The sequence below is a fragment of the Phalangium opilio genome, unplaced genomic scaffold, assembly GCF_054372755.1.
Source record: "Phalangium opilio isolate 3A_F unplaced genomic scaffold, DU_Popi_V2 ptg000082l_1, whole genome shotgun sequence".
Classification (NCBI taxonomy): Eukaryota; Metazoa; Arthropoda; class Arachnida; order Opiliones; family Phalangiidae; genus Phalangium; species Phalangium opilio.
Window position 1 is genome coordinate 2,049,681 of NW_028324189.1, and position 26,277 is coordinate 2,075,957.

General features: G+C 35.3%; 5 protein-coding genes across 8 annotated transcripts in view; 1 reads left to right on the forward strand and 4 right to left on the reverse strand.

Moving 5' to 3' along the window:
- Window positions 1–217: 217 nt before the first annotated feature.
- On the reverse strand, window positions 218–13,539 carry LRR (capping protein regulator and myosin 1 linker 1 leucine rich repeat protein). Of its 2 annotated transcripts, XM_089847491.1 has the most exons (27): window positions 12,751–13,539; window positions 12,142–12,239; window positions 12,006–12,056; window positions 11,867–11,926; window positions 11,666–11,793; window positions 10,903–11,142; window positions 10,642–10,806; window positions 10,239–10,333; window positions 9,985–10,026; window positions 9,410–9,597; window positions 9,063–9,328; window positions 8,130–8,281; window positions 7,953–8,052; window positions 7,599–7,895; window positions 7,340–7,532; window positions 6,203–6,391; window positions 5,953–6,135; window positions 5,368–5,568; window positions 5,122–5,298; window positions 4,602–4,671; window positions 4,459–4,518; window positions 4,175–4,388; window positions 3,948–4,085; window positions 2,861–3,615; window positions 2,668–2,802; window positions 2,513–2,590; window positions 218–1,803 (listed from the first exon to the last, which is right to left on the reverse strand). In XM_089847491.1, exons 1-27 carry the CDS (start codon window positions 12,785–12,787, stop codon window positions 1,532–1,534), a joined length of 4,584 nt encoding a protein of 1,527 aa, XP_089703617.1. In that variant the 5' UTR covers window positions 12,788–13,539; the 3' UTR covers window positions 218–1,531. The 2 variants fall into 2 exon arrangements, with proteins under 2 accessions (XP_089703617.1, XP_089703618.1); XM_089847492.1 differs by lacking the exon at window positions 9,985–10,026.
- Window positions 13,540–20,803: 7,264 nt separating this feature from the next.
- On the forward strand, window positions 20,804–22,718 carry Socs44A (Suppressor of Cytokine Signaling at 44A). Its single transcript, XM_089847498.1, has one exon. It carries the CDS (start codon window positions 20,804–20,806, stop codon window positions 21,947–21,949), a length of 1,146 nt encoding a protein of 381 aa, XP_089703624.1. The 3' UTR covers window positions 21,950–22,718.
- On the reverse strand, window positions 22,076–26,263 carry Coq9 (ubiquinone biosynthesis protein COQ9, mitochondrial). 3 transcript variants are annotated; one of them, XR_016370986.1, is made up of 9 exons: window positions 26,131–26,263; window positions 24,043–24,168; window positions 23,856–23,982; window positions 23,699–23,792; window positions 23,529–23,633; window positions 23,306–23,461; window positions 22,756–22,844; window positions 22,624–22,671; window positions 22,076–22,552 (listed from the first exon to the last, which is right to left on the reverse strand). XR_016370986.1 is itself a non-coding variant. In XM_089847500.1 (8 exons), exons 1-7 carry the CDS (start codon window positions 26,204–26,206, stop codon window positions 22,767–22,769), a joined length of 762 nt encoding a protein of 253 aa, XP_089703626.1. In that variant the 5' UTR covers window positions 26,207–26,263; the 3' UTR covers window positions 22,076–22,671; window positions 22,756–22,766. The 3 variants fall into 3 exon arrangements, 2 of the variants coding, with proteins under 2 accessions (XP_089703626.1, XP_089703627.1); XM_089847500.1 differs by having other exon boundaries at window positions 22,076–22,671; XM_089847501.1 differs by lacking the exons at window positions 22,076–22,552; window positions 22,624–22,671 and having other exon boundaries at window positions 22,707–22,844; window positions 23,699–23,789.
- LOC149650845 (glomulin) lies at window positions 24,205–26,132 on the reverse strand. The gene has a single exon (XM_089847497.1). It carries the CDS (start codon window positions 25,946–25,948, stop codon window positions 24,257–24,259), a length of 1,692 nt encoding a protein of 563 aa, XP_089703623.1. The 5' UTR covers window positions 25,949–26,132; the 3' UTR covers window positions 24,205–24,256.
- LOC149650846 (meckelin) overlaps window positions 25,527–26,277 on the reverse strand; it is a 67,822-nt gene continuing 67,071 nt past the window's right edge. The window contains exon 26 of the transcript XR_016370985.1: window positions 25,527–25,619. The gene's annotated coding sequence lies outside the window, so the exon portion shown is untranslated. The remainder of the gene's footprint in view (window positions 25,620–26,277) is intronic.

Genomic DNA, 26,277 nt, shown 5'->3' on the forward strand with positions numbered 1-26,277 from the left:
ACGCTCCGCGCTGTTATATTTACCACATATGACAGTTATTTCACACAAAAATCAACTTTTTTCTCACTATTTTAAAATATTTTGAAGATCAACGTTAGAACCGGCTTTACCAAAAATCTGAAAGTCGCGTAGTCTAAAACCTGAGTCCCTATTGGTCGAGAGAGGTTCTGGTCGAGTTCATATTGGTATGGTCGAAAGTAAAAAGAAACGTCAGGAATAAGATTGAACTAATTTTATTCTATGGATTTTTGTAATTTAGTACAATTTAATCTAATTAGCTAAAAGATATTATTTATATAAACCTTCTTTTAAGTAAAATGTAACAAAGGTTTACGCGTCTATAGACAGCACCAATTTTTTTTTTTAATATAATAATACGATGAGGCTGCCACTTATATAAACAATGTTAGCTCAAAAACTGTGTTAGAAACGATTGATTGACAGGAGGGGATATTGCACAAAAATTTAATTATATAAAAGAACGGAATCTTAACGATATTATTAAAACTTTTACAAATTTCACTAATTTAAAAATCTTAATAATAATATTTTAATTAATGAAATGATAGGATTAAAAAAAAAAAAAAAAAAAAAAAAACAATAAACCAAAGTTGCCTATAATAAAATAAACAAAACATTTTACAATCGTACAACCATTATTTTAAATATTTAAGTTTCTTTTTCATCATTTTAATAAAAATGTTATTTCGTTTCGTGGAATGGGTGTGTTTTAATTATAATTATTTTGTAGTAGTTTTGAAGCGAGAACGAGTGCGCTTTTCATTATTATATTCCTTTTTTTTTATTTTGGCAAATATATATATAAAATTAACGTAAAAACTAGCTCAGTATTTTTTTTTTGCAAAAAGGGGAAAATACTGGCCCTAGTAGTAATTAACACGATTAATTTTACGATCCCCCTGGATAAATAGCAACGTTACGAAGGCGGAATGCTCGGTTAGTTTACGAAAAAACTTAAGGAACGTTTTTAATTTAATTTAATTTAATTTAATAATAGTAGCGTATATTTTATCGCAATCAATATAAAAGTTGGCACAGCTTATTTTATTATATTTTTTTAATTGGTTCTCAATCGTAGAGCTACGTTGCCAAAAAAAAAAATGGTATGAGGATCAAGATGTAACTTACCTCTATTAATTTAATTTAATTTAATTTAATTAAGGTATTAAATTAATTAAAACGATTCGCAAGAGGGAGAGACGATAAACTTGTAAAAAGCGAAGAATGGACTTAATTTGATTGTCTTCCTGACTCTAATTAGTGAAATTAATTCTTATGATTTCAAAATTCAAACGAAGGCAGTTGTAGCGGAAGACTTCTAAAGTTCTAATCATTAACAATAAATTAGTTATATATATAAAAAAAAATACGGAATGAAGAAGAAGCTTATTTTGGCCACGAGTCGCTGGAAAATTAGTTTATATCACTAGTTTTTCACGCAAAAATTAATATCAGTTTTGTTTTTTTTTTCCTTTATATATTTTTTGAAAAAGGGGCTATATAGCTTTCATCAAACGTCGACAACGTCATCAGCTTGATCATTTTCATCATCCCGATCACTGGATGTGATCGTGGTAGACGCGTTTTGCGTGGTAGAAGAGGAGGAAACAACCTCGGAAGTTGTTTCCTTTGACCAAGACACACCCACTGAAGTGGACGACGACCAGCGTCCACTAACAAAGTTATCGCTAGATTTATTATCGCTGGTCGAATTACCCCCAATCATGGATGAAGAAGCGTCGCTTGAATAAAATGTTGAGCGAATACGAGTTGTTGAAGATTCTAATTTAAAAAATTAACGTATTTCCAATTTTGCGTCAATAAAAAAAAATTACGCTAAAAATCTAATTAAAGGGAGGGTGAAGTAGAAAATCAAGTAATTTTTTATCGATTCTTCTATACTAATTATAAGACCAGCCTGCATAGTGAAACATTCAGGAAATACCAACTCCGAATGATTTTAAAATTCAAATTAGGTTCAGATTTTAAGGATAATTTTAAATAAGCCCCTCCGACCAATCGCGTAACGCCCTGCCTTTTTGTTAACAAAATTCTCGTGGCACGTTCCATGTTTCGCGCCACGATTGTCACGTCGCGCGCCTAATTTTATCAAATCTCGTGATAAATTTCTTTAGACATGGCGCGTGCCACGAGAATTTTGTTAACAAAAAGGCAGGGCGTTACGCGATTGGTCGGAGGGGCTTATTTAAAATTATCCTTAAAATCTAAACCTAAATTGAATTTTAAAATCATTCGGAATCTGTATTTCCCGAATGTTTCACTATGCAGACTGGTCATAAAATTGGTAGAAGAATCGATTAAAAATCACTTGATTTTCTACTTCACCCTCCCTTTAAAACTGCCTAATTGTAATTGGGGGTTTGTTTAACTAACCTTACCTTGATAAATCCTTACGCTAGGCTTAATTGTTTAAAATTAATTGATTAATTACTAAGTTAAGATTATAATTAAGTGATAGAAAATGAATTACCCTTGCTATGAGCAACTGATTCGATACAATCTGTGCTTTTGACCTTATCGGTATCTTCAATATTCATCGTAAATTCTCCTTAAGTTTCAAAGGAAAATTTAAATTAAACCCTACCAGTAAAAGTAAAACCTAAAGAAAACTAATCATCCATTTACCAGAGAGCCTGGAATCAACCATTCCCACCACAGATCTAGGACGGGGTTTGGGTGGTACCAACGGAGCGGGTTTATTAAGGTTTCCCTTCATACCTCCAAAAAATTTTGATATCTCCCCTAGCCTCGGAGACCCCCCTGACAAAATTTGCCATTAATAAGCGCCCAAAATATGATAAAACCCTTTAATATTTACCTGGAGATGTGTTAGAAGTGGCTGGAGATCCAGATAAACGACCAGATACGGGTGCGATGCCTGCTGAGGATCTAAGAGGACTGTTTCTATCTCCGATAGAAGTGGGACTATTATCGGAGAAATTTTGCAAACTAGAAGGAGAAGAATCTTTCCCCAGAACGTAATCGGTGGGTGATTTCAAAGCTTCCGCCAATCCAGTTGGCTTCAATCGTACTCCTTTCAGCAAGTTATTCGTTTCCGACGACATACTACTTTGACTTTTCTCCACCATGGTGACGTTACAACTACTACTACTACTAATGGAAGTAACGGACCTTTTCTCTTGTCTGGCTTTCATTTCAGCTAAAACGTTGCCAGTCGCCACTCCAACTCCAACTTTCTCAATTTTGGGAGAAGAAGCCGGAGTTTTGTTGCTGATATCGTCTTCCTTCACTCCTTCCAAGACTAGGTGACCGTTTTGAATTTCCAAATGGGGAGCCGATAGGAACTTGTCAGCTGATGGTGTCGTTGACGTCGTTGAGACTGGTGGAGTGTATGATGGATAAAAAACGCTATTCCCTCGTTCTCGTTCTCGTTCTCGTTCAGTTTTTTGCGGAGGAGGAGTTGAAGAATCCGTTTCTGTCGGTAAACTTAAAGGTTCAGCCACATTGACGACTTTAACGACGGGTTCGCAGGATTGCGATTTTTGAATGGCACTTTCGTCTTTGGAAGCTGACGTAGTTCGACTAAAAAAACTCGCGATTCCCCTAATGATTCTAAAACAAAATTAATTTGAAGTACGAGTTACTTTTTAAGAACAAAAAGAAACGATACTCTTCGTGTTTCATTGTGAAAAATTGGCCATATGTCTAATCAGCGCCACTAGCGGATGGTCTGAAAACTACTACCATAGAGTCTAGGTATATTTAAGCGGGTTTACAGAATCATAGCCAGGTGGCTCGAACGCCGCGCCATCTGACGGAAATTCTGCAAACCCTCTTAAATATACCTAGACTCTATGGGAGTAGTTTTCAGACCATCCGCTAGTGGCGCTGATTAGACATATGGCCAATTGATTATAAGACTAATAAATAAGAAGAAGACTGACCCTTTTCGTTCAGTGACAGTTTCCGTAACTTTCTCTATAGAATTAATGTGCCTTCCTCCGCCCAAACTGGTAATTGAAAGGGTATCACTCGCTGTAGTGCTATTACTGTTCGTTCTGCCCCTAAAATAATTCCGCGATCTTCCAGGTCCAATTATTAGCGACGTCAAAAGAATATTCCCAAAATCTCCCCCCCCCCCCGCAAAAAATTAATAAATAGTTAATCTAACCTAATATCCTCGGAATCTGGAGAAGCGGAAGTGCTATTGATGGGGGGTTTCTTGAAAAACTTCTCCAAACCTTCACCTAATTCTTGTAAATCTTCTCTAATTTCGCGGCTTTGCAAACAAGGTCGCGTTGGAGCTCGAGTTTTAGGCCTTTTCGGTCGATCTTTTCCTAAATGCTCCAATTTATCGGAAGTCGGAGACAAACTAGGTAAACTATCTGAAATATTACGAGGGAAAAACATCGTCAGGTACGAATCGACGCTGATCTAAATCTAACGAAATAAAACCTTCTGATTCTTTAGGTAATAAATCTGGTATATCATCAGCGGCTATACCTTCTATGCTATCTGTAATCGCCATTAAATTTAATTACAGTTACGTAATGATTAAACATAACATAAATAAAATTCAAGAGAAAAAAGACGCTAACCCACAACTGACTGAGGTCGAAGTTTCCTTGTATGAACACTTCGTCTTTTGTGAGCTAATTTAGGAGTTGCCTACCGACAAACAATTGTAAGAGTTAATTAATTGTAATTAAGAGAGTAATTAAACTAAACATAATATTATAATAACTAAATAAATTTGAAACAAATAAAAAAATTAAATAATAGAGTGCTGTCAGAAGCGCCGGAGTGACGTCACCCATGCTGCTTTCCCATAAAGAAAAAACGGTAACTGTCATGGCCGCCCATTGCTAAAGGCAGACTCGTGACGCTTAACCTTGGATCTGACGTCACAGCTGACAGCACTCTATTGCAATTGCAACTATGATTGGTTCCAAAACTTACTAAATTCAACCAAGCCAATTGCTGCAGCATTAATTTAATTTAATTTAAACAATCTCATTAATTTAATGAACTTAATTAAATAATCAACCGCAAATTTCCCTCCCAAAAAAGCAAAGCCCCAAACCCAGCAAAAATAAATTAAAACCATTTGAAACTTACCGATGGAGAATCAGATCCTTCACTATAACTATCCAACTGTGAATCTCGACTGCGGCTACTCCTCAATCCAGAATTACTGACCATATCATTACTAATATTAGGGGGATTCATAAAAATTCGGGAACGACCTCTAAGAACATCAGGAGTCGCGCTACGTTGTTGGTTCATACCATCAGCCTAAAGTAGGCCATTTTTAGGCCAAAGCTTCGAAGGTTTTTTTTTTTAAGTATAAACTATATAGTATACCAATTCACGATGACTTTTTGTCAAACAATCAATAACTTCGTCCAAAATCCTATCTGAAAGATGGGCGGCTATGGAAAGGTTGGTTTCGCTAACTTTGTTCATGATATCAGCTCCGGCTCTTTCAACTAGAGCGTGTTTAACCACGTCATTAGGAAAAACTTCGCGTTGACGACAAAGCTGCTCGATATCTTGTTGTAAGTGCTAAGAAAAATGATTTAAAAAAATTTGTTGTGTTTAAATCGTTCTGTAGTGACATGTAGTGACGTTATTCACAAATAAAATTAGTATTCATTAAGTTTAAATTAGTAAACCAATAACGCGACTATTTCATCAATCAACTATTAATAGATTACATGATAATACTGTCGTTTGGGGTCAGCTAAGTCAAGTGACCCGGGCGAGCAAAACGAACTGTCTGATTAATCAAAAAAAAAAAAGAACTAACCATGTTGGCCAGGCTAACTGATGACGTCATCTTACCTACATCCCTTTATCTTATCTAGCCTATTCTAGTCAACTGTCAAAGTCTACAAGGTCTATTTTATCACAAACTGAAACAAAGAGTAAATGAAAATGAATAATTACTTCGTCACTCATAATAGTAGGACAATGTTCTTTTAAACATTCAACCATGCAGTTTGCAGTGACCTTAATGTAGTTTGCAATGGTTGAATTCAAATCATCGGCGTAATCTTGTAGTTTAAGTTCAACAGGATTAACACCGGCCACTTCTTGTTGCAAAACAACATCGTGAAGCCTCGTTAACAGCTGAATAATTAATTAAAATTATTCTTGAAAGAGCTGTAAAAATATTAACTCGGGGATTATATGTTACTTGTTTTGAACTATTAGCGTCTTTTAAATGCAACTCTGCCTTAGTAACTTGTTCCTCTAGTCGATTTTTCTTTTCCCCTTTATCGTAACTTTCCTTCTCTCGTTCATCGTCTTCGTCAACTTCCTCAATGGAAGCTCGCTTCACCAAAGCTACCGTATCTTGTAGATGAACCATTCTTCGGTCTACCATCTGTAAAGAATTTTACGCCTTAACATGGTCGAATTCGGCCTCAACACGCTCTCGAGTTCGGCCTCAACACGGTCGAATTCGGCCTCAACACGCTCTCGAGTTCGGCCTCAACACGCTCTCGAGTTCGGCCTCAACACGCTCTCGAGTTCGGCCTCAACACGCTCTCGAGTTCGGCCTCAACACGCTCTCGAGTTCGGCCTCAACACGCTCTCGAGTTCGGCCTCAACACGCTCTCGAGTTCGGCCTCAACACGCTCTCGAGTTCGGCCTCAACACGCTCTCGAGTTCGGCCTCAACACGCTCTCGAGTTCGGCCTCAACACGCTCTCGAGTTCGGCCTCAACACGCTCTCGAGTTCGGCCTCAACACGCTCTCGAGTTCGGCCTCAACACGCTCTCGAGTTCGGCCTCAACACGCTCGAATATCGGCCTCGACACGGTCGAATTCGGCCTCGACACGCTCTCGAGTTCGGCCTCAACACGCTCTCGAGTTCGGCCTCAACACGCTCTCGAGTTCGGCCTCAACACGCTCTCGAGTTCGGCCTCAACACGCTCTCGAGTTCGGCCTCAACACGCTCTCGAGTTCGGCCTCAACACGCTCTCGAGTTCGGCCTCAACACGGTCGAATTCGGCCTCAACACGCTCTCGAGTTCGGCCTCAACACGCTCTCGAGTTCGGCCTCAACACGCTCTCGAGTTCGGCCTCAACACGCTCTCGAGTTCGGCCTCAACACGCTCTCGAGTTCGGCCTCAACACGCTCTCGAGTTCGGCCTCAACACGCTCTCGAGTTCGGCCTCAACACGCTCTCGAGTTCGGCCTCGACACGCTCGAATATCGGCCTCGACACGCTCGAATACCGGCCTCGACACGCTCGAATATCGGCCTCGACACGGTCGAATTCGGCCTCAAAGTTGTTGAAATAGGCCTTATAATAAAAAAAGGTTGTCGCACCTGCTGCATCGAAGAAAACAAGAAACCTTGTTGAAGCCTAAAAGCTTGTCCATTACTACATTTTTGAGGATTGACATTACGACACAAGAGTTCTTCTATTTTTTTAAGGGCTGTTTCAGTTTTTTCGGGGTTAACTTTCATAGCGGTTGTAGCGTCTGTTATGGGACACGGCATATAACGTAACGTGAAATTCCTTCAATATTAAGTTTAATTGAAAAAATTAGTAATTAATTCTGCTTAACGCGGACGCGAAACTAACTTATCGAGAGCGTAGGCGATATCCATAAACCCTTGAACTCCGATATTATTTTTATCCAAAAAAATAGATCTCAATTTTGTGTTAATTTGCAAGGCTTTGGCCAAAGTCTTGGCTCCGGCGGGTCCCATAAAGTTACCGGTAATGTCTAAAGAAGTCAGACTTTGATTGCTGCCCAAAGCATTCAAAATAACGCAAGTTTCCGAACGTAATTTTGATTCGGCCAAAGATAGAGTTTCTAAAGCCGAATCTTCTTCGTGGATTAGTTGCACTATGGAATCCAAAACTCGCCCTAAATGTCTACAAACCCGAATAAATTAATTTAAAACCTAATCTATTAAATTAGGCCAATCGTACTTTGGTTTAATAGTAGCAAAATTTCTTCCAACGTATAAATGTTTAAGGGATTTGTTTTTTCCAGCTGCTGAAATAACATTAGCTAAATCGGCATCGAAATCTGAAAGGACGTACGCGACTTTTAATTTTGATTTTTTTGGGGGGGGGGGGGGGCTTCATTATAATTAACTTAATTACTATTTTCGCTGATGTCTAAATGACACAAGCATCGAATTCCTGGCAAACACGATTCCAAAACTAAAGCTCCTTGAGATCTTAAATCGTTGCAACTTAAATCTAACGCAACGTCAGTCGCAATCTCATTAGAAGCTAAACCAAGTAGCATAGCTCTGCCAAAAACAATATTTAATTTATAAAAGCTAATGATAGGTTTCTAATAAGGGTGGGCGAATACTCGTCTAAAACGAATAATTCGATCGAATATCGAGACGAATAACCGTCTCGGTATTCGTTTGAACCCATTTTTACTATTCGAACGAATATGGAATACCGACTTTACTATTCGATAAATATTCGACAACCTGCAATTTCCTTCGCAAAGGGCCAAGGCCTAACTCCGCTATTTTAGGCACCAAGATGTGTACAAAATGTGGTGAAATATTAACCCCTAAAAATATACTTTCACTAAAAGCATAGTCGTTTTTCATTTCCGAATAAATATTTTGTAAAAAATGGGTACTAACAACCTCCTTTAGTACTTCGTCAATAGCAGGCCTTGATATTCGACAAGTATTCGCGAATAATAGGCCTAATATTCGCGAATAATAGGCCTAATATTCGCGAATAATAGGCCTAATATTCGCGAATAATAGGCCTAATATTCGCGAATAGTAGGCTTAATATTCGCGAATAGTAGGCCTAATATTCGCGAATAGTAGGCCTAATATTCGCGAATAGTAGGCCTAATATTCGCGAATAGTAGGCCTATTATTTGACGAGTATTCGATAAGACTATATTTTCATTAAGCCTAACTATTCGATATTCGATTAAAAAATCATTATTCGTCTCGGTATTCGATAAGAAAATTTTTGGGTATTCGATATTCGTCTCGATAGTAAAAAAGTGGTATTCGCCCATGCTTAGTTTCTAATTATTCAAGATCTTTGTACTTTAACGCTTCTAGAGGTAATCTGTTGTTGGAAACGTTTAATTTCTTGAGAGCGAGTGTACTCGAAAAAAAGGCCTTAAAAGACGGAGGAACAATAATATCTTTCGCCTTTTTCAAACTAAACAGATTTCGCGACAGTTTTAAGTCGCTTAAATTTTGAGCGCAACCTCTGAGAAGCGCACCAAATACGGTATCAAGAGCGCATTCAGTGCCAGATAAATCTAAATGGGTTAGGGCATTTGGTTGCGCTAAAAAATTGTACAAGTTCTGAAAGAAAGGAAAAAAAAAGGGGGGGGGCAAACATTTAGTTAAATTCGTTAATTGATTCCGTTAACGAAATTAAAATACATTTATATCTTCCTTGAAAATGTTTTCGCTCAAGTTTAGGTGGGTTAGAGTCGATGGCATGGCTTTATTCAAGGACAAGGCGTGAGCTAAAGAATTGACCCCCTTAGCGGAGAGACCAATCCTGGACAAATTTAGACGAATTAGGCCTCTTTGAAGTTTCCCGACTGTCGTGCTTAAATGACCAGCTCCTGAAACGCAATTACGACATTAATTAAACAGAAAAGATAGCTACAATTGAATAAATGCTCAGTTTATGAATTTAGAAGCAAATAACGCAAAATTAACTGGAAAAAACAAAGGATTAGTAGTCAAAACTCATAATTAAATTACATTCAATTAGTAATCAAAATTATCAGGTTAATTAGGAGATTATGAACAAATATGATCAAAAAAGGTTCACACTAACAAAAAGCTACAAAATTTTGACGACAATTACATGCTCAGAGGAACAAAAACTCTACGTAACAAATTTATTCGCCAATATTCAAATATCAATAAGAAAAATGCTGGTAATGGGAAATATTTTTTGGGATGTAATTTCACATTAATGATCACTAAATGACGTGTAACCTAACCTTGGGTGATTTTGGCAATAATTCCATTCAAATAACTGATTCCTAAAACATCAGGGTGAAAAAAAGGCAAAAAAAATAATCTAAAAAAATTAAATTTAAAATCAAAGGTAGGGAATTTTAAATTTCACACTCTTGTATTATTATTATTTTTTTTTTTCCTTTAATGTTTTGTGTCAAAAAATATCAATTTCATGCTTAAACACTTTAAATCATTAAATTTAGTTCTAATTCTAATTAATTAGAAAATATATTACCTTTATCTTCTATTAGGTTATTTGATAAGTCCAAAGTATGAAAAGGTACATTTGGATTGCTTATCAAAGCCAATGCGAGTTTATGAGCAAAATCCCTATTTTAAAATACAAATTTTTACATTAAATCACGTAATTACGCTAATTAGCCTTATTCCTGATCAGCGCCATCTACCCATAGCGGTGACTTTGAGAACTACTGTAAGCGGCAAGCCAATCAGATGTCGCTAAAATCTGGTGACGTCATTTTTGGTAAGACCCGAGAGTGCCAGTCAGTGTCGTCACCAGATTTTAGCGACATCTGATTGGCTTGCCGCTTACAGTAGTTCTCAAAGTCACCGCTATGGGTAGGTGGCGCTGATCAGGAATAAGGCTAATTATAACAATAATTAGTACGAATATACACCATTTAACTCCTATATTATCTAAATAAAGTTCCTCAATGGAGACAGTTTTTTTCATAACAGCCAAAATCTGTTCCAAAGCTTCCGGGACCAATTTCATATTAGAAGCTCGGAATTTTGTAAACCAGGCATTGTGAGATAACGCCGAAATTATTGGAACCAAATCCCTATTTAAAATTAATTAATTAATTAATTAAACAAGGTGGGTTTTTTATTTATTTCTAAATGAGTATAGAAAAATTCTTGGTTCAAGTTATTCTAACCTTCCATCTAAATGATCAAAATCTAACAGCGATAGTTCTTTGCTATCATGTGACAAATAGATGGTGTCAACATCCCACGCAACTTCTTCACGATAAGGTAGTCCATGATAATCGCACATACAAGCGTATTGCGTTGAAAAACCTCCGCAAACCAGGTCTTTTGATTCTAAACTTTGATTGTATTCCAACATGGCTTGAAGACGGCTCGTAGGTTCCACTTCAAATTTTCTTATTATATGGCTGTTTTACGTTAAAACTTAACTATTTTAACAAAAACTTCTGCTGAAATAACCAGTGGTGTGCGAGTCCCGTTTTTTCGGTTTCGAGCCGAGTCCGAGTATCGAAACTAATTTCTTATCGAGTATCGAGCCGAGTATCAAAAATACTTTCGAGTATCGAGTATTTAGATAGGTCAAATTTTGGTTCTTTCGAGTAATTATCGAGTCTCAAATATTGACTTGTCGAGTAGCAATTTTGTTAATTTCTTGAAAATAACGAAGAAGATTTTCAATTATCTAACATCTAACTAGTTCAAAAAGATTGTTAGTGATCAATTAAACATTGGACAGGTGATTTTCAAAATAAATGCTCATGAACTCATCGTCTGCTATAGTTGTAAGCCTCGGACTCGAGTATTTGTCGAGTATTTAAAATGTTAAAAAGCTACTCGAATCTGTCTCGAGTATCTCAATGTGTTGTTATCGAGTATCGAGTCGAGTACTCGCACACCCCGGGAAATAAGTATTAGTAATTTTAAATTTACTCTAAAGGCACTTGAGGAAATATAGTTTTGAGCGCAGTTCCTAACTGAATGATCATATGATTAATAACTTCGATCTCGGTGTTAATTGCGTTAAAGTTGAAGTTTCTATTTTCAATCATCAGGCACAGCTAAATAATTCGTTTCTTTATGTTAAAATTAATTATATTGGTTAATTAATAACCGTTAATTTAATTCACTAACCTGATGTGGTTTTTTACTTTCTACACCCTGAATATCTAAATAATGGAATGTGTGCTCTATCTATTTTTAAATAAATAAACGGAACTATGAATTCAATTTCAATGCGGGAGAAAAAAAAACAAAATAGGTTCGCTAGTACCTTGGTTGGAACTTTGGTAGTAAATATAAACATACGACAGGAGGAAAATGCCTGAAAAAACACTAGTTATTGCAAAAGGTATGACAAGCTAACAGGTGTTGGTAAAAAGTGACGTCAAAACAATTGCAATTCTCACCAAAACTCTGTTTTCATATTTATCAGGCTTCGTTTCCATTTTAACCATACATCGAAAAGCGGTTTTGACGCTTCTACCTAACGCGTTTCTAATACTATCTGTTTTGGGGTTCACAAAAAACCCAAAATTGTGAATTATTATGTCAGAATTGGCCTATTTTTGACCTACTATAGAGTAGTGGCACTCCATGTTAACAACCCATAGAGCTTAATACAGTCAAAGGCAAGTAGGTGCCATTACTCTATTTCCTACAATAGAGTAGTGGCACTCCATGTTAACTACTCATAGAGCTTAATACAGTCAAAGGCAAGTAGGTGCCATTACTCTATTTCCTACTATAGAGTAGTGGCACTCCATGTTAACTACCCATAGAGCTTAATACAGTTAAAGGCAAGTAGGTGCCATTACTCTATTTCCTACTATAGAGTAGTGGCACTACATGTTAACTACCCATAGAGCTTAATACAGTTAAAGGCAAGTAGGTGCCATTACTCTATTTCCTACTATAGAGTAGTGGCACTACATGTTAACTACCCATAGAGCTTAATACAGTTAAAGGCAAGTAGGTGCCATTACTCTATTTAAATGGATAACAAAATATAAACTTACCATGCAATTCTCTTGTTATGACGTTTTTGCTTGCCATTTTCTTTATATATTATTTTTACGGGGTTTAATATTTACAGACGAAACTTGTTTTTAATGGATAACGAGGCTTATTTACTAGGATTTTTATTAATTACGATATTTAGACTTAAATTATAAAAATCTAACTGGCAAAGGCCTACTGAGGATTCATCATGATAGTTCATAGTCCGGATTTAACTCCAAAAACACTCATGGTAGAAAAATGTCTGTTTTTCTAATTTTCGCAGTGTTGCGCAATTTAAAAACACTTGATATTCATGATTAGGCTCTTAAGGAGTGGAAAAAAACCAATTATTTACAAGATTATTTCCAAGAAGCCGAACTTATTAGGCTTTTAGGCCTAACGGCGACGGGACCACTGACAAGTTGACAACTGAACCACCACTACTGCGCTGAGATCAAAGGGTGAAATCACCACTTTAAGAAATCTCTGTTGACGGATTTACAAGCCGCTCAAAGACTACATAACTAGATTTTTTTCAATTCAACTTAAAATTAAACACTTCACTCAAAAACTATGAAGTAGTCCTAATGAAAGAAAAACAAACGCAAGAAAGTAAATAAAACAAACAAGGGACTCAAAGATTATAAAGACGTTCCATTTAATAATAAACAAGCTGCTAAAACACTAGAAAAATACGTCAGAGTTAACGTCAGAAAAGTTCAACTTCAAGCATTCCGTCACTTCCGTGTTGTACAACTTGTAAGTTGTAACAGGGAGAAAAGAGGTACAATGGAGCGAAATTGCGAAAATAATGATGGGCCGGCGACAATGACAGTCTCCCAATGCACCTTGCTCACGCCCCTACCCTTCAGTAGGCGAGTGTTAAGTGCTGCCACGTAGCGCCATTGTATTTATATGAGAACTAGCTTCTGGTTTAAAAACACAGGGAGCATCCTCGACGTTTCAGCAAAGAGAATGGAAGTAGAGGAGTGGAAGGAATGCCTCAACTTGTTGCCCTTTTTCCTGGTACAGGGCAACTTCCGCTAAGCAAAATTAAACGGGCCGGAAGCTCTCATGTACCAATTTTAGAGCAACATCATTATTTGCGCTTGTAGAGCGGGGGACCTGCCACTCCTTGGGGTTTATAGTCTCTATGGTTTCAGTACCGTTCAATCCCACCGAAACGCTGAGCATCTGAGGATGCAACTTTATAGGTATGGAGCCTGAGGTGCTACACTGTTAGTGCTACTCCATCTCTATCTCCTTCAAGGTTGTAACAGTCAGGAGTCGGGCTCCTACAAAAAGTTCAAACCTAAAGGTCAGGTAGAAATTAAGAACGCGACTAAGCCTAATGGAATTTGTATTGTATAAGTATTTTGTGAAATTCTTAACTAATTGTGGAAGGAATTATTGTAAAAACGTAATCAAATTCCAGTAAATAACAAAATTGACGATATAAAGAGTGTATTCTACTCGTAAGTTTTAAATTAAACCAATGATTTTAAAGTAACGCCCCTTTCTATTGGATGAAAGTTGGTTAGGCTTAGCATTTGTTGTTTGACTAAATGACTTTCTGCGGGCAAGACTAAAGTACAGAAAAAATCGAATGTGCCTAAGGTTGCCTAAGGTCGGAAATCACTAAAATCCCAGTCGGGCGAAACGGCGGTAGAGGAAACTTCATCCTAAACGTTATTTTTCACCAAGGGGACCGATGGGGAGTAAAATACATTTAATTATAATTAAAAATGATTAACATTTTACGAATTTAAGCTTTTCTATCATTCAAAACATCTAATTCTTTAAAAAATAACGATTTACTTTGACGGCGTTAGGACCACTTAACTCCGCCCACAATTCTGTACTTTAGTCAGCTTAGGCCCCTTTATGTTTCTTAATTATCCCGGCCTAATTCATTTAATTATTTCAATTAAAACCAATGTTATGAATTAAAAAACACCCCCTTTCACCCACTGTAACTTTACACTTTATTTCCTTAAGTAATCCTTATTAAAACCACCCCAAATCACCCTTAGGCACCCGCTGAGTATGATATACTTTGTCAACCAATAATGAAACCGGATATTTCTGGCGGGTGATTCGAAAAATTCTGTACTTTAGTCTGTCGATCAATTTCGAGTTTATTTCCGAAAGTCGAGCAAATTAAATAAAACAATCGATTTAGAACGACTAATTATCATGGAAAAAGGCTTATTCAACATCTTTTATGATTATTCCATGCTAATTTAAAATTTTCGCCCCCTTAGGCACCCTAAAAAAGGCCATCTTTACACTTTAAACGCTTAAATTTTAATTATCAAGGTCTTCTTACACAATATAGCTTACAAATATAATTATAATTAAACAAATTAATGTGGTAAACCTTCATTTCTACCCTTTGGAAACCTCAAAACAACGAAATCCAAATATTCATCTTTAATTGATACGATAAAGGCTCGAAAGATGCCAAAGGCTCGAAAGATGCCCGTAGTGCATGCGAGAAAGATATCTTCAACTTAACTCCTCCCACAATTCTGTACTTTAGTCAGTTCTTAATTAATTCGGGCTAATTCATTTAATTACTTCAATATAAACGAGTGGTATAAATTAAAAAACACCCCTTTTCATCCCCTTCAAATTTCCACTTAATTTTCTCAACTAATTCTTATTAATACGACCCCAAACTACTCTTAGGCACCCGCTGAGTATGATATATTTTGTCAACCAATAATCAAACCGGATATATCTGGCGGGTGATTCGAAAAATTCTGTACTTTAGTCTGTCGATCAATTTCGAGTTTATTTCCGAAAGTCGAGCAAATTAAATAAAACAATCGATTTAGAACGACTAATTATCACGGAAAAAGGCTTATTCAACATCTTTTATGATTATTCCATGCTAATTTAAAATTTTCGCCCCCTTAGGCACCCTAAAAAAGGCCATCTTTACACTTTAAACGCTTAAATTTTAATTATCAAGGTCTTCTTACACAATATAGCTTACAAATATAATTATAATTAAACAAATTAATGTGGTAAACCTTCATTTCTACCCTTTGGAAACCTCAAAACAACGAAATCCAAATATTCATCTTTAATTGATACGATAAAGGCTCGAAAGATGCCGGTAGTGCATGCGAGAAAGATATCTTCAACTTAACTCCTCCCACAATTCTGTACTTTAGTCAGCTTAGGCCCCTTTATGTTTCTTAATTAATTCGGGCTAATTCATTTAATTACTTCAATATAAACGAGTGGTATAAATTAAAAAACACCCCTTTTCATCCCCTTCAAATTTCCACTTAATTTTCTCAACTAATTCTTATTAATACGACCCCAAACTACTCTTAGGCACCGCTGAGTATGATATATTTTGTCAACCAATAATCAAACCGGATATATCTGGCGGGTGATTCGAAAAATTCTGTACTTTAGTCAGTCGATCAATTTCGAGTTTTTTCGCGGAAATCGAGCAAATTAATCAAAACAATCGATTTAGAACGACTAATTATCATGGAAAAAGGCTTATTCAACATCTTTTATAATTATTCCATCCAAATTTAAAATTTTCGCCCCCTTAGGCACCCTAAAAAAGACCATTTTTACAATTTAAACGCTTAAATTTTAATTATGAAAGTCTTCTAACACAATAATAATTACAAATATAATTGTAATTAAACTAATTAATGTGGTAAACCTTCATTTGAACCCTTTGGAAACCTCAAAACAACGAAATCCAAATATGATATATATTCATCTTTAATTGATACCATAAAGGCTCGAAAGATGCCGGTAGTGCATGCGAGAAATATATCTTCAACTTAACTCCGCCCACAATTCTGTACTTTAGTCAGCTTAGGCCACTTTACGTTTCTTAATTATCCCGGCCTAATTCGTTTCATTATTTGAATATAAAGAAGTAGTAATAATTAAACAAAACACCTTCTTTCACCCCCTGTAATTTACCACTTTATTCTCTCAAGTAATCCTGATTAAATCTATCCCAAACCACCCTTAGGCACCCGCTGAGTAGGATATATTTTGTCAACCAATAATGAAACCGGATATTTCTGGCGGGTGATTCGAAAAATTCTGTACTTTAGTCTGTCGAGAAAATTCGAGTTTTTTCGCGGAAATCGAGCAAATTAATTAAAACAAACGATTTAGAAAAACTAATTAACATGGAAAAGGCATATTCAACATCTTTTATAAATATTTAACGCCAATTTAAAATTTTCGCCCCCTTAGGCACCCTAAAAAAGGCCATTATTACAATTTAAACGCTTAACTTTTAATTATCAAGGTCTCGATGTGGCTGCTATTACTAGCCCTTGGGTCGTCTTCTTTTATTTAGGTCCGACTCACTGTCACCAACATCGTGCACCTTTCTTCTCATTTCTTCAAGTCCACTAGAATAGTAAAATCTATAGCTCTTGCACAACCTTATGGATGGTCTTTCTCACATTTTCTCAGAAATTGTATGTTGCTAATTGCTTCCTAAGAGTTTAATTGGGTTTCGGTTTCAAGTATCCATCAAAATAATGCAACTTTTGATATAGATATTAAGCTAAATTATTTATACCTATATATTTTTTATCTTAGTGAAGAGGGATGTAACCGTTATATCGTCTCACAGTCCCTTTTTCGTTTTTGTCAATGCCCCTTTAGTTTTTTTATACCCGTTTGAAAGGTTATTGATTTGCTAAAAGCGACAGTGGATGATTCAGATTTCACCCCAACTCAACTTCTACTTTTGATTTTATAGTTTAAAGCCCTTGTTTTTATATTTTGTTTTCCTGACCTTTACTCATTATATCCCCTGTGCTGCAGTAAGTTGTTACAAGGGGTGAAAGAGGGGTGTTCTTTTAATTTATACCACTTGTTTATATTGGAATAATGAAACAAATTAGGCCGGGATAATTAAGAAACGTAAAGTGGCCTAAGCTGACTAAAGTACAGAATTGTGGGCGGAGTTAAGTTCACTCCCGACACGTGTAGAGCCTTTTTCGTAACGCCATTAATTAAGGGGATGAAAATAATTAACTAGTTTTAATGAAGATTAGTATCGTGATTGATATGATATTTGAAGACTAGCTTATTGTATTTTTTAAAGCGATAAAAAAGTCGAATATTTTTCATATTTGGTTTCGGTTGTTTTGAGGTTACCAAAGGGTAGAAATGAAAGTTTACCTCATTAATTAGTTTAATTACAATTATATTTGTAATCTATATTGTGTTAAATTTAAGCGTTTAAATTGTAATAATGGCCTTTTTTAGGGTGCCTAAGGGGGCGAAAATTTTAAATTGGCGTTAAATATTTATAAAAGATGTTGAATATGCCTTTTCCATGTTAATTAGTTTTTCTAAATCGTTTGTTTTAATTAATTTGCTCGATTTCCGCGAAAAAACTCGAATTTTCTCGACAGACTAAAGTACAGAATTTTTCGAATCACCCGCCAGAAATATCCGGTTTCATTATTGGTTGACAAAATATATCCTACTCAGCGGGTGCCTAAGGGTGGTTTGGGATAGATTTAATCAGGATTACTTGAGAGAATAAAGTGGTAAATTACAGGGGGTGAAAGAAGGTGTTTTGTTTAATTATTACTACTTCTTTATATTCAAATAATGAAACGAATTAGGCCGGGATAATTAAGAAACGTAAAGTGGCCTAAGCTGACTAAAGTACAGAATTGTGGGCGGAGTTAAGTTGAAGATATATTTCTCGCATGCACTACCGGCATCTTTCGAGCCTTTATGGTATCAATTAAAGATGAATATATATCATATTTGGATTTCGTTGTTTTGAGGTTTCCAAAGGGTTCAAATGAAGGTTTACCACATTAATTAGTTTAATTACAATTATATTTGTAATTATTATTGTGTTAGAAGACTTTCATAATTAAAATTTAAGCGTTTAAATTGTAAAAATGGTCTTTTTTAGGGTGCCTAAGGGGGCGAAAATTTTAAATTTGGATGGAATAATTATAAAAGATGTTGAATAAGCCTTTTTCCATGATAATTAGTCGTTCTAAATCGATTGTTTTGATTAATTTGCTCGATTTCCGCGAAAAAACTCGAAATTGATCGACTGACTAAAGTACAGAATTTTTCGAATCACCCGCCAGATATATCCGGTTTGATTATTGGTTGACAAAATATATCATACTCAGCGGGTGCCTAAGAGTAGTTTGGGGTCGTATTAATAAGAATTAGTTGAGAAAATTAAGTGGAAATTTGAAGGGGATGAAAAGGGGTGTTTTTTAATTTATACCACTCGTTTATATTGAAGTAATTAAATGAATTAGCCCGAATTAATTAAGAAACATAAAGGGGCCTAAGCTGACTAAAGTACAGAATTGTGGGAGGAGTTAAGTTGAAGATATCTTTCTCGCATGCACTACCGGCATCTTTCGAGCCTTTATCGTATCAATTAAAGATGAATATTTGGATTTCGTTGTTTTGAGGTTTCCAAAGGGTAGAAATGAAGGTTTACCACATTAATTTGTTTAATTATAATTATATTTGTAAGCTATATTGTGTAAGAAGACCTTGATAATTAAAATTTAAGCGTTTAAAGTGTAAAGATGGCCTTTTTTAGGGTGCCTAAGGGGGCGAAAATTTTAAATTAGCATGGAATAATCATAAAAGATGTTGAATAAGCCTTTTTCCGTGATAATTAGTCGTTCTAAATCGATTGTTTTATTTAATTTGCTCGACTTTCGGAAATAAACTCGAAATTGATCGACAGACTAAAGTACAGAATTTTTCGAATCACCCGCCAGATATATCCGGTTTGATTATTGGTTGACAAAATATATCATACTCAGCGGGTGCCTAAGAGTAGTTTGGGGTCGTATTAATAAGAATTAGTTGAGAAAATTAAGTGGAAATTTGAAGGGGATGAAAAGGGGTGTTTTTTAATTTATACCACTCGTTTATATTGAAGTAATTAAATGAATTAGCCCGAATTAATTAAGAACTGACTAAAGTACAGAATTGTGGGAGGAGTTAAGTTGAAGATATCTTTCTCGCATGCACTACGGGCATCTTTCGAGCCTTTATCGTATCAATTAAAGATGAATATTTGGATTTCGTTGTTTTGAGGTTTCCAAAGGGTAGAAATGAAGGTTTACCACATTAATTTGTTTAATTATAATTATATTTGTAAGCTATATTGTGTAAGAAGACCTTGATAATTAAAATTTAAGCGTTTAAAGTGTAAAGATGGCCTTTTTTAGGGTGCCTAAGGGGGCGAAAATTTTAAATTAGCATGGAATAATCATAAAAGATGTTGAATAAGCCTTTTTCCATGATAATTAGTCGTTCTAAATCGATTGTTTTATTTAATTTGCTCGACTTTCGGAAATAAACTCGAAATTGATCGACAGACTAAAGTACAGAATTTTTCGAATCACCCGCCAGAAATATCCGGTTTCATTATTGGTTGACAAAGTATATCATACTCAGCGGGTGCCTAAGGGTGATTTGGGGTGGTTTTAATAAGGATTACTTAAGGAAATAAAGTGTAAAGTTACAGTGGGTGAAAGGGGGTGTTTTTTAATTCATAACATTGGTTTTAATTGAAATAATTAAATGAATTAGGCCGGGATAATTAAGAAACATAAAGGGGCCTAAGCTGACTAAAGTACAGAATTGTGGGCGGAGTTAAGTGGTCCTAACGCCGTCAAAGTAAATCGTTATTTTTTAAAGAATTAGATGTTTTGAATGATAGAAAAGCTTAAATTCGTAAAATGTTAATCATTTTTAATTATAATTAAATGTATTTTACTCCCCATCGGTCCCCTTGGTGAAAAATAACGTTTAGGATGAAGTTTCCTCTACCGCCGTTTCGCCCGACTGGGATTTTAGTGATTTCCGACCTTAGGCAACCTTAGGCACATTCGATTTTTTCTGTACTTTAGTCTTGCCCCTTTCTGCGAGTTAATTAGCGTTAAATTACGCAAAATTATCATGTATTCCTTATCAGTTTTACGCGCGGATTTCGCGTAAATCCTTATTCTAAAGTTCTAGTGACTGTGAAAGTGCAATGTTGTTTACGCTCAAAATACAATGAAGAGAGTCAGTTTTTCGCAGCTCAAATCCAACTTAGTTGGTGGTAGACGACGTAATTCCGATTCTGACAGCAATAATAAAACGGAAATTGAACAAAATTGTTCTCCCGGAATAGAAGTACCATCTTCCGGGAGTAAAAAAGATTTGCACAGAAGCAACAACTTGTTCAGGGTGTTAAAAAACAAATGGAAAATCAAAAGAGGAACTAAGTATAATGGAGATAATCACGAAGAAAGTCAAGGAGCGACAGCCTTACCTTCTGTCGATGGTCAAGAATTTGTGCCTAAAAAAATACACCCTAAAACATCTAATAATGTAGTTGCCAAAAGAGCCGTAGGCCCATTACCGTCCCAAGCTCAGTGTATTCCTTTAAATAATCACCACCAAGAGACTGATGATACTTACGAAAATGCCAGCGAAATTGGTGCCACTATAAATCCTTCCAACAATGTTCAATCCCTTTCTATGGAAAGCAGTCAAGGAGAGACCTTGCAACAACCCGAACAAGTTGAACTAATAATTAGTGGTGAAGAATCAATGGGAAACAATCTATCAGTTTCTTCCACAACAGGACAGAGGGCGGGCAGTTTAACGAAGGAATTGTTTAAATTATCGCGCTGTGGATGGTATTGGGGTCCCATCACACGCAGTGAAGCTGAAGAAAAATTGACTGATCAACCTGATGGGGCATTTCTCGTTAGGGATAGCTCGGACGATCGTTATTTGCTCAGTTTAAGCTTCAGATCGTGTTCTAACACTCTTCACACTCGAATTGAACACTCAAATGGTTTATTTAGTTTCTACGCTGTTCAACATCAACCACATTTCGCTTCCTCAGCCACTGGAACTTCCAATAACGGTTCTTCATCCCAGGATAGTGAAGGTCATTCTTCAATTGTGGCTTTAATCGAAGAATCCATGAATTATTCCCAATCTGGGGTTTTCTGTTATTCTCGCGGAAGAACTCCCGATTCTCCTTCTTATCCCGTTCGATTAACAAAACCAGTTTCAAGATTTAATCAAGTTAGGACTCTTCAATATCTTTGCCGTTTTGTTATAAGACAACATACGCGTGTAGATCACATACAAAAACTCCCACTTCCAAATCCAATTAAGGGTTATCTAGAAGAGAGTCATTATTAATTAAAAATTAATTGTTTTCGTTTTAAAAGAAGGAAAAAAAAAAATAAAAAAATTAAAGATATATTAATTATCAAGATCCATTTAAAAAAATGTTTTTAAGTGTAATACTAATTTAACTTATTAGGGTAAAGATTTAACGTAAATTTTAATTAACGAATATTCTTAAGTGCCATCCAAGATTATTATAAGGTCACCCAATAATTTTTAAACAAACACTAAAAAAAAAAAAATGTTGTAAAATTAAATTAATCTATTCTAGTTTATGAAGAAAATGATGTTAAAGAAATGTTAAAAAAAAAAAAAGAGTTTAATTAACTCTAATGTTAATTATTAGGAGGCCTTAAATGACTGAGTCTGAAACAACCCTGAAAGTACGGTGCTTTGAAATAGTTTAATTGTTTTTAAGGATTTGTTTTATTAAACACGGATTATCATTTACCAATACTATAATTTTACGCAATAATTTCATTCACACTTCTGGCTATTATTTTTCAGTGTACTTAAAATAATTTAATATAGATACGCTATCTGAAGATTTTAATTAAAAAGATTTTAGAGCTTAATTTCACGTATAAATAATTTAATTCAGGTCCAAGTCTAAATCTAAATCAGGAAATAAAACAATCTCGATCCCTTTAACATTGTTGGAAAAAAAAAATAAAATAAAAACTTACAAGCAATGTATATAAAGTCTATGAACATTTTATTTTACTAATAAATACCTGTAAATGAAAAAGAAATTTAAATAAATGAATAATTGCTATTTAAATTATTATTTTAATCCAGTCCAGACTAAGTAAGCCTACTTTAAACAAAATTAAATACGGTTGTTTAATCCCAGCATATTTTTGACAGTTGTAAATGCACCTTGCGAAGCTTTCTCCAGATCTCCCAGCTAAAATGTTAGGCATAAGTTAAGCTTAAAGGTAAGTTCAGGTAACATAACGTTATATAGGCCTATATATAAATAAATATAAAGGGAAAATAAATCTCTAATTACAAAACAATTAGCATTTAATTAGTTTTAAAGATGACTACTGCGCCATCCGCCTTGCTTTAATGACGTCTGCTAAACGAAACTCATACGCGACAGCCGCGTGATCAAGTGCGCTATGCCCTCACCTCTCTAAGCCTGTATTAACCAATCCCTTTAGGGGTGCCTATCAGACGTCACTAAAGCAATGGCGGCGCGGTAGTCCTCGTTTTTAAGACTAATTAAATGCTAATTATTTCGTATTAAGAGATCATTTATTTCTTTTAATATTTTTCCCTTTATGTTTAGAAAAAGGCCGTTCTTTTAAGGTATAATGTTATGTTACCTGAACATGATATACCAATTAAACAATGCAAAAATACCTGATCAATAGTGTCATGGACTAATTCCAGATTTTTGATAGATTTATCTAAATATTTCCAAGTATTTTGATTTCCAATTGATTTATCTTGAAGCAGATAAAGTTCCGATGTTTTATATAACGTCATTATACCCATTCTTCTCGCATACCATAAAGTCTAAAATAAAATTGAGTTTTGTATGGTTTTCACCATTTACAGAAGAGTACTATTTATCCATACTAACATTCAATTCTCTATAACCAGCGTAAAAAGCAATACAATTTATCATTTTTGAGAAATTTCTGGTTGACTCGGGTAAATTTTGGGGTAAGAGTGTCAAAGCCATGGCCTGGTTTAAAATATATATATATTAAACATCGTAAAACTACGGAATCAGATTAAATTTAGAATTACTTGTGGCCACTTATTTAAATACGGAATAATCATTTGTAACTTAGTTTCGATTGCAGTTTTAATTACAACCTTATCGCTAATCCTCTCATCACTTCTAAAAATGTCAATTAACTTTAATCCTAATCATTTTAAAAATAAGATAATCATGCAGCATTACGAGACTAAATTCTTCAATTCATCTTCTAATTTCTCATTAGATGTTGCGTGAAAATAGTGAACAAGATCGACACCCCCATTAACAAATAAACCACTCGTAACTGAGGGATAACCAACATCTTTGGCTCCTAAAGATCGTAATTAACTTTAATCATCAATGGCTTCTAATTGCGTGGCTTTGATATTACCAGCAACTAGAGACTCTTTGCTCCAACCATAATTTGGTACGTATGGTAGGGACGCTTCTAAAATATTTTCTTTAACACTTTCAGAATCATTTTGAGCATCGATGTTTACATTTTGGTTTAACACGGCTGTAAACAATGTAAAAAAACAAGTGAAATTTAACATTCGGTAGTTAACTACAAAGTTTATTAGGTTAATAAATAGGTACACATGTATTTAACAAGCCATATTATTCTCTAAACGAAACAAGACCGATTCTATAAGGTCAAAATTGGTTAGTGCCGACTGACACATATCTCTGTGGTTTTCTTTGGTCAATGGTGGTAAATTTTGACCTAAATTGGTGCAAGCGTTGATATTATACTGAGAAAGCGTCCAGTCTTGATTATCAGAGCTTTTTAACTCCAATTCGTAATGAGCTTTGGATAACTGAAGACCCAGTTTCAGAGGTTCCATGAATTTATTACGTATAAAATCCAACAAATCCCATATTTTAGTTTTATTCAACGTTTTTGGATCCCGTATGAATAAGTAACGCAAAAATGCGATTGTAGTTAAGACAGAGTCGTAGTTTTCGAGTATATCAGTTTTTTCTTCATCGGGTAGGTATATTACACGTTTAATAAACATTGATAATGATCTTCCAGCAAAAATTAAACTCGTGTCTTCTTCCCTTGACAGTTCCGCGTGAAGATTTTCTCTATAGGTATTTATAACTAAGGATCTAACACCAGAATGGGTTTCATTTTGAAGTAGAATATTCAGCAATTCGCATCTACCCTCGTTTTCAAGCTTAGAAATCAATTCTTTAAAAATTTCCAGTGATTCTTTACGATGTTCTTGTACTTGGCAATAAATCATAACTTTAAACAAAAGTTTCGGCAACGTGGTAACATCTGGAATGTCTAGAATGTTCCTAGGTAGCTCATTGTTCGCAAATTTCTTCAAAAGCCCCGATATCAAAAGTAATCCCTTATGCAATATCAAATCTTCCGTTCTGTTCAGAAGCTGGATGCAATATTTAACGTTTGACGAAAAGAAGTAAGTAGGAGAGAGAACTAGAGGTTGAGAGACGGGTGGATTCTCTCCAATTAAGAAATACGAATAAGTTGCAGCTGAAAAATCATCCGGTTTTGAGAGAAATTCTTTGTAAGGTTCATCTAGGATTGAGAAAATGTTTCCTTTCATGGCAGAAATGTATTCTACCATCTTCTCAGCGCACATTCGTATTTGGCTTTCCGAATCCCCAGGTTCATGATGTAAATCCAAATAAGCCAGAGGATGACCCATTATGGACAGAATGAAAGAACATAGATATATTCTCTGTTGAACTATCTTTTGGTTTGAGTTTGACGCATCGTCCTCATTTCGTTTCAAGGAAACTTCTTCAACAAAGGGTTTTAAAAAGTCTAGTATACTTTGAAGAACATCCTTCGCGTCTGAAACTTCCGGATCTAAGTCTAGAAGTTTTCTTTCTTCACCTTCGTAATTGTGAATGGAAGGCAGTTCCAAATGTTTGATGAGAGATGATAAAGATGACAAAACCCAGTGCAAAGTAGCTCCCCTTTTACCAGGGATTCTTAATAGTAAACGTTGAAGGGGAATTAACAAAATAATGGCTGAAAGGGGTTCAGTGTATTTGTCTTCGATAACTGCTAAGACATACATCAAAAGCTCTTTTGATGAGCCATTAACAATATAAAAATCTATTAACGTTTCCAAAATCGCGAATTCGTGGTCGTTTATTGTTTTATCTACTAAGTTCGAGCAAATAAGTGGAAAAACTTCTCCCGACCACTCGAGAAGTTCTGGTCTGTTATTTTTGCAATCAAACACAAATTTTGCATTTTCGAAATCTTTTTTTCCCAGTAAAGCTTTTACAGCGTCGATTAAATTAGAGTTATCCATGCTTTTTTCACTTAAATTTACGAGATTAAATCTAAAGTTAATTTACTTAACGCGAATATTAACGTACTATTACTATTACGCAATAGCTCTAATGGCCGCGGCCCGCCTGGCAACTTTTTCTTTTTTTGGCAAGGCCAAGGCTTAACGTTTAGCAGATTAAAGATGAAATGAAATACACTTACAATAGGTTATTATACTTCTTGCATTGGCGACTTTAATATTCCTTCTTAAACTAATTAGTCGCAAAAGAATCTTCATAACTAATTTAACCCTAATGTGATTTTTAGTTATCTCAGAATCGTCCGTACTCGGCTGTGTTGCTACTTTAT

Bases quoted from the DNA above. Each gene is read 5' to 3' on its own strand.
- LRR (XM_089847491.1), bottom strand. From the start codon at position 12,787: ATGGCAAGCAAAAACGTCATAACAAGAGAATTGCATG. The intron at 9,598-9,984 runs GTTAGGTTACAC...ATTGCGTTTCAG, and splicing joins TATTGCCAAAATCACCCAAG to GAGCTGGTCATTTAAGCACG. The intron at 2,803-2,860 runs GTAAATATTAAA...AAATTTTGTCAG, and splicing joins CACTTCTAACACATCTCCAG to GGGGGTCTCCGAGGCTAGGG.
- Socs44A (XM_089847498.1), top strand. From the start codon at position 20,804: ATGAAGAGAGTCAGTTTTTCGCAGCTCAAATCCAACTTAGTTGGTGGT.
- LOC149650845 (XM_089847497.1), bottom strand. From the start codon at position 25,948: ATGGATAACTCTAATTTAATCGACGCTGTAAAAGCTTTACTGGGAAAA.
- Coq9 (XM_089847500.1), bottom strand. From the start codon at position 26,206: ATGAAGATTCTTTTGCGACTAATTAGTTTAAGAAGGAATATTAAAGTC. The intron at 24,169-26,130 runs GTAAGTGTATTT...CATTGTTTACAG, and splicing joins AAGAAGTATAATAACCTATT to CCGTGTTAAACCAAAATGTA. The intron at 23,983-24,042 runs GTAATATCAAAG...TACGATCTTTAG, and splicing joins CAAAGAGTCTCTAGTTGCTG to GAGCCAAAGATGTTGGTTAT.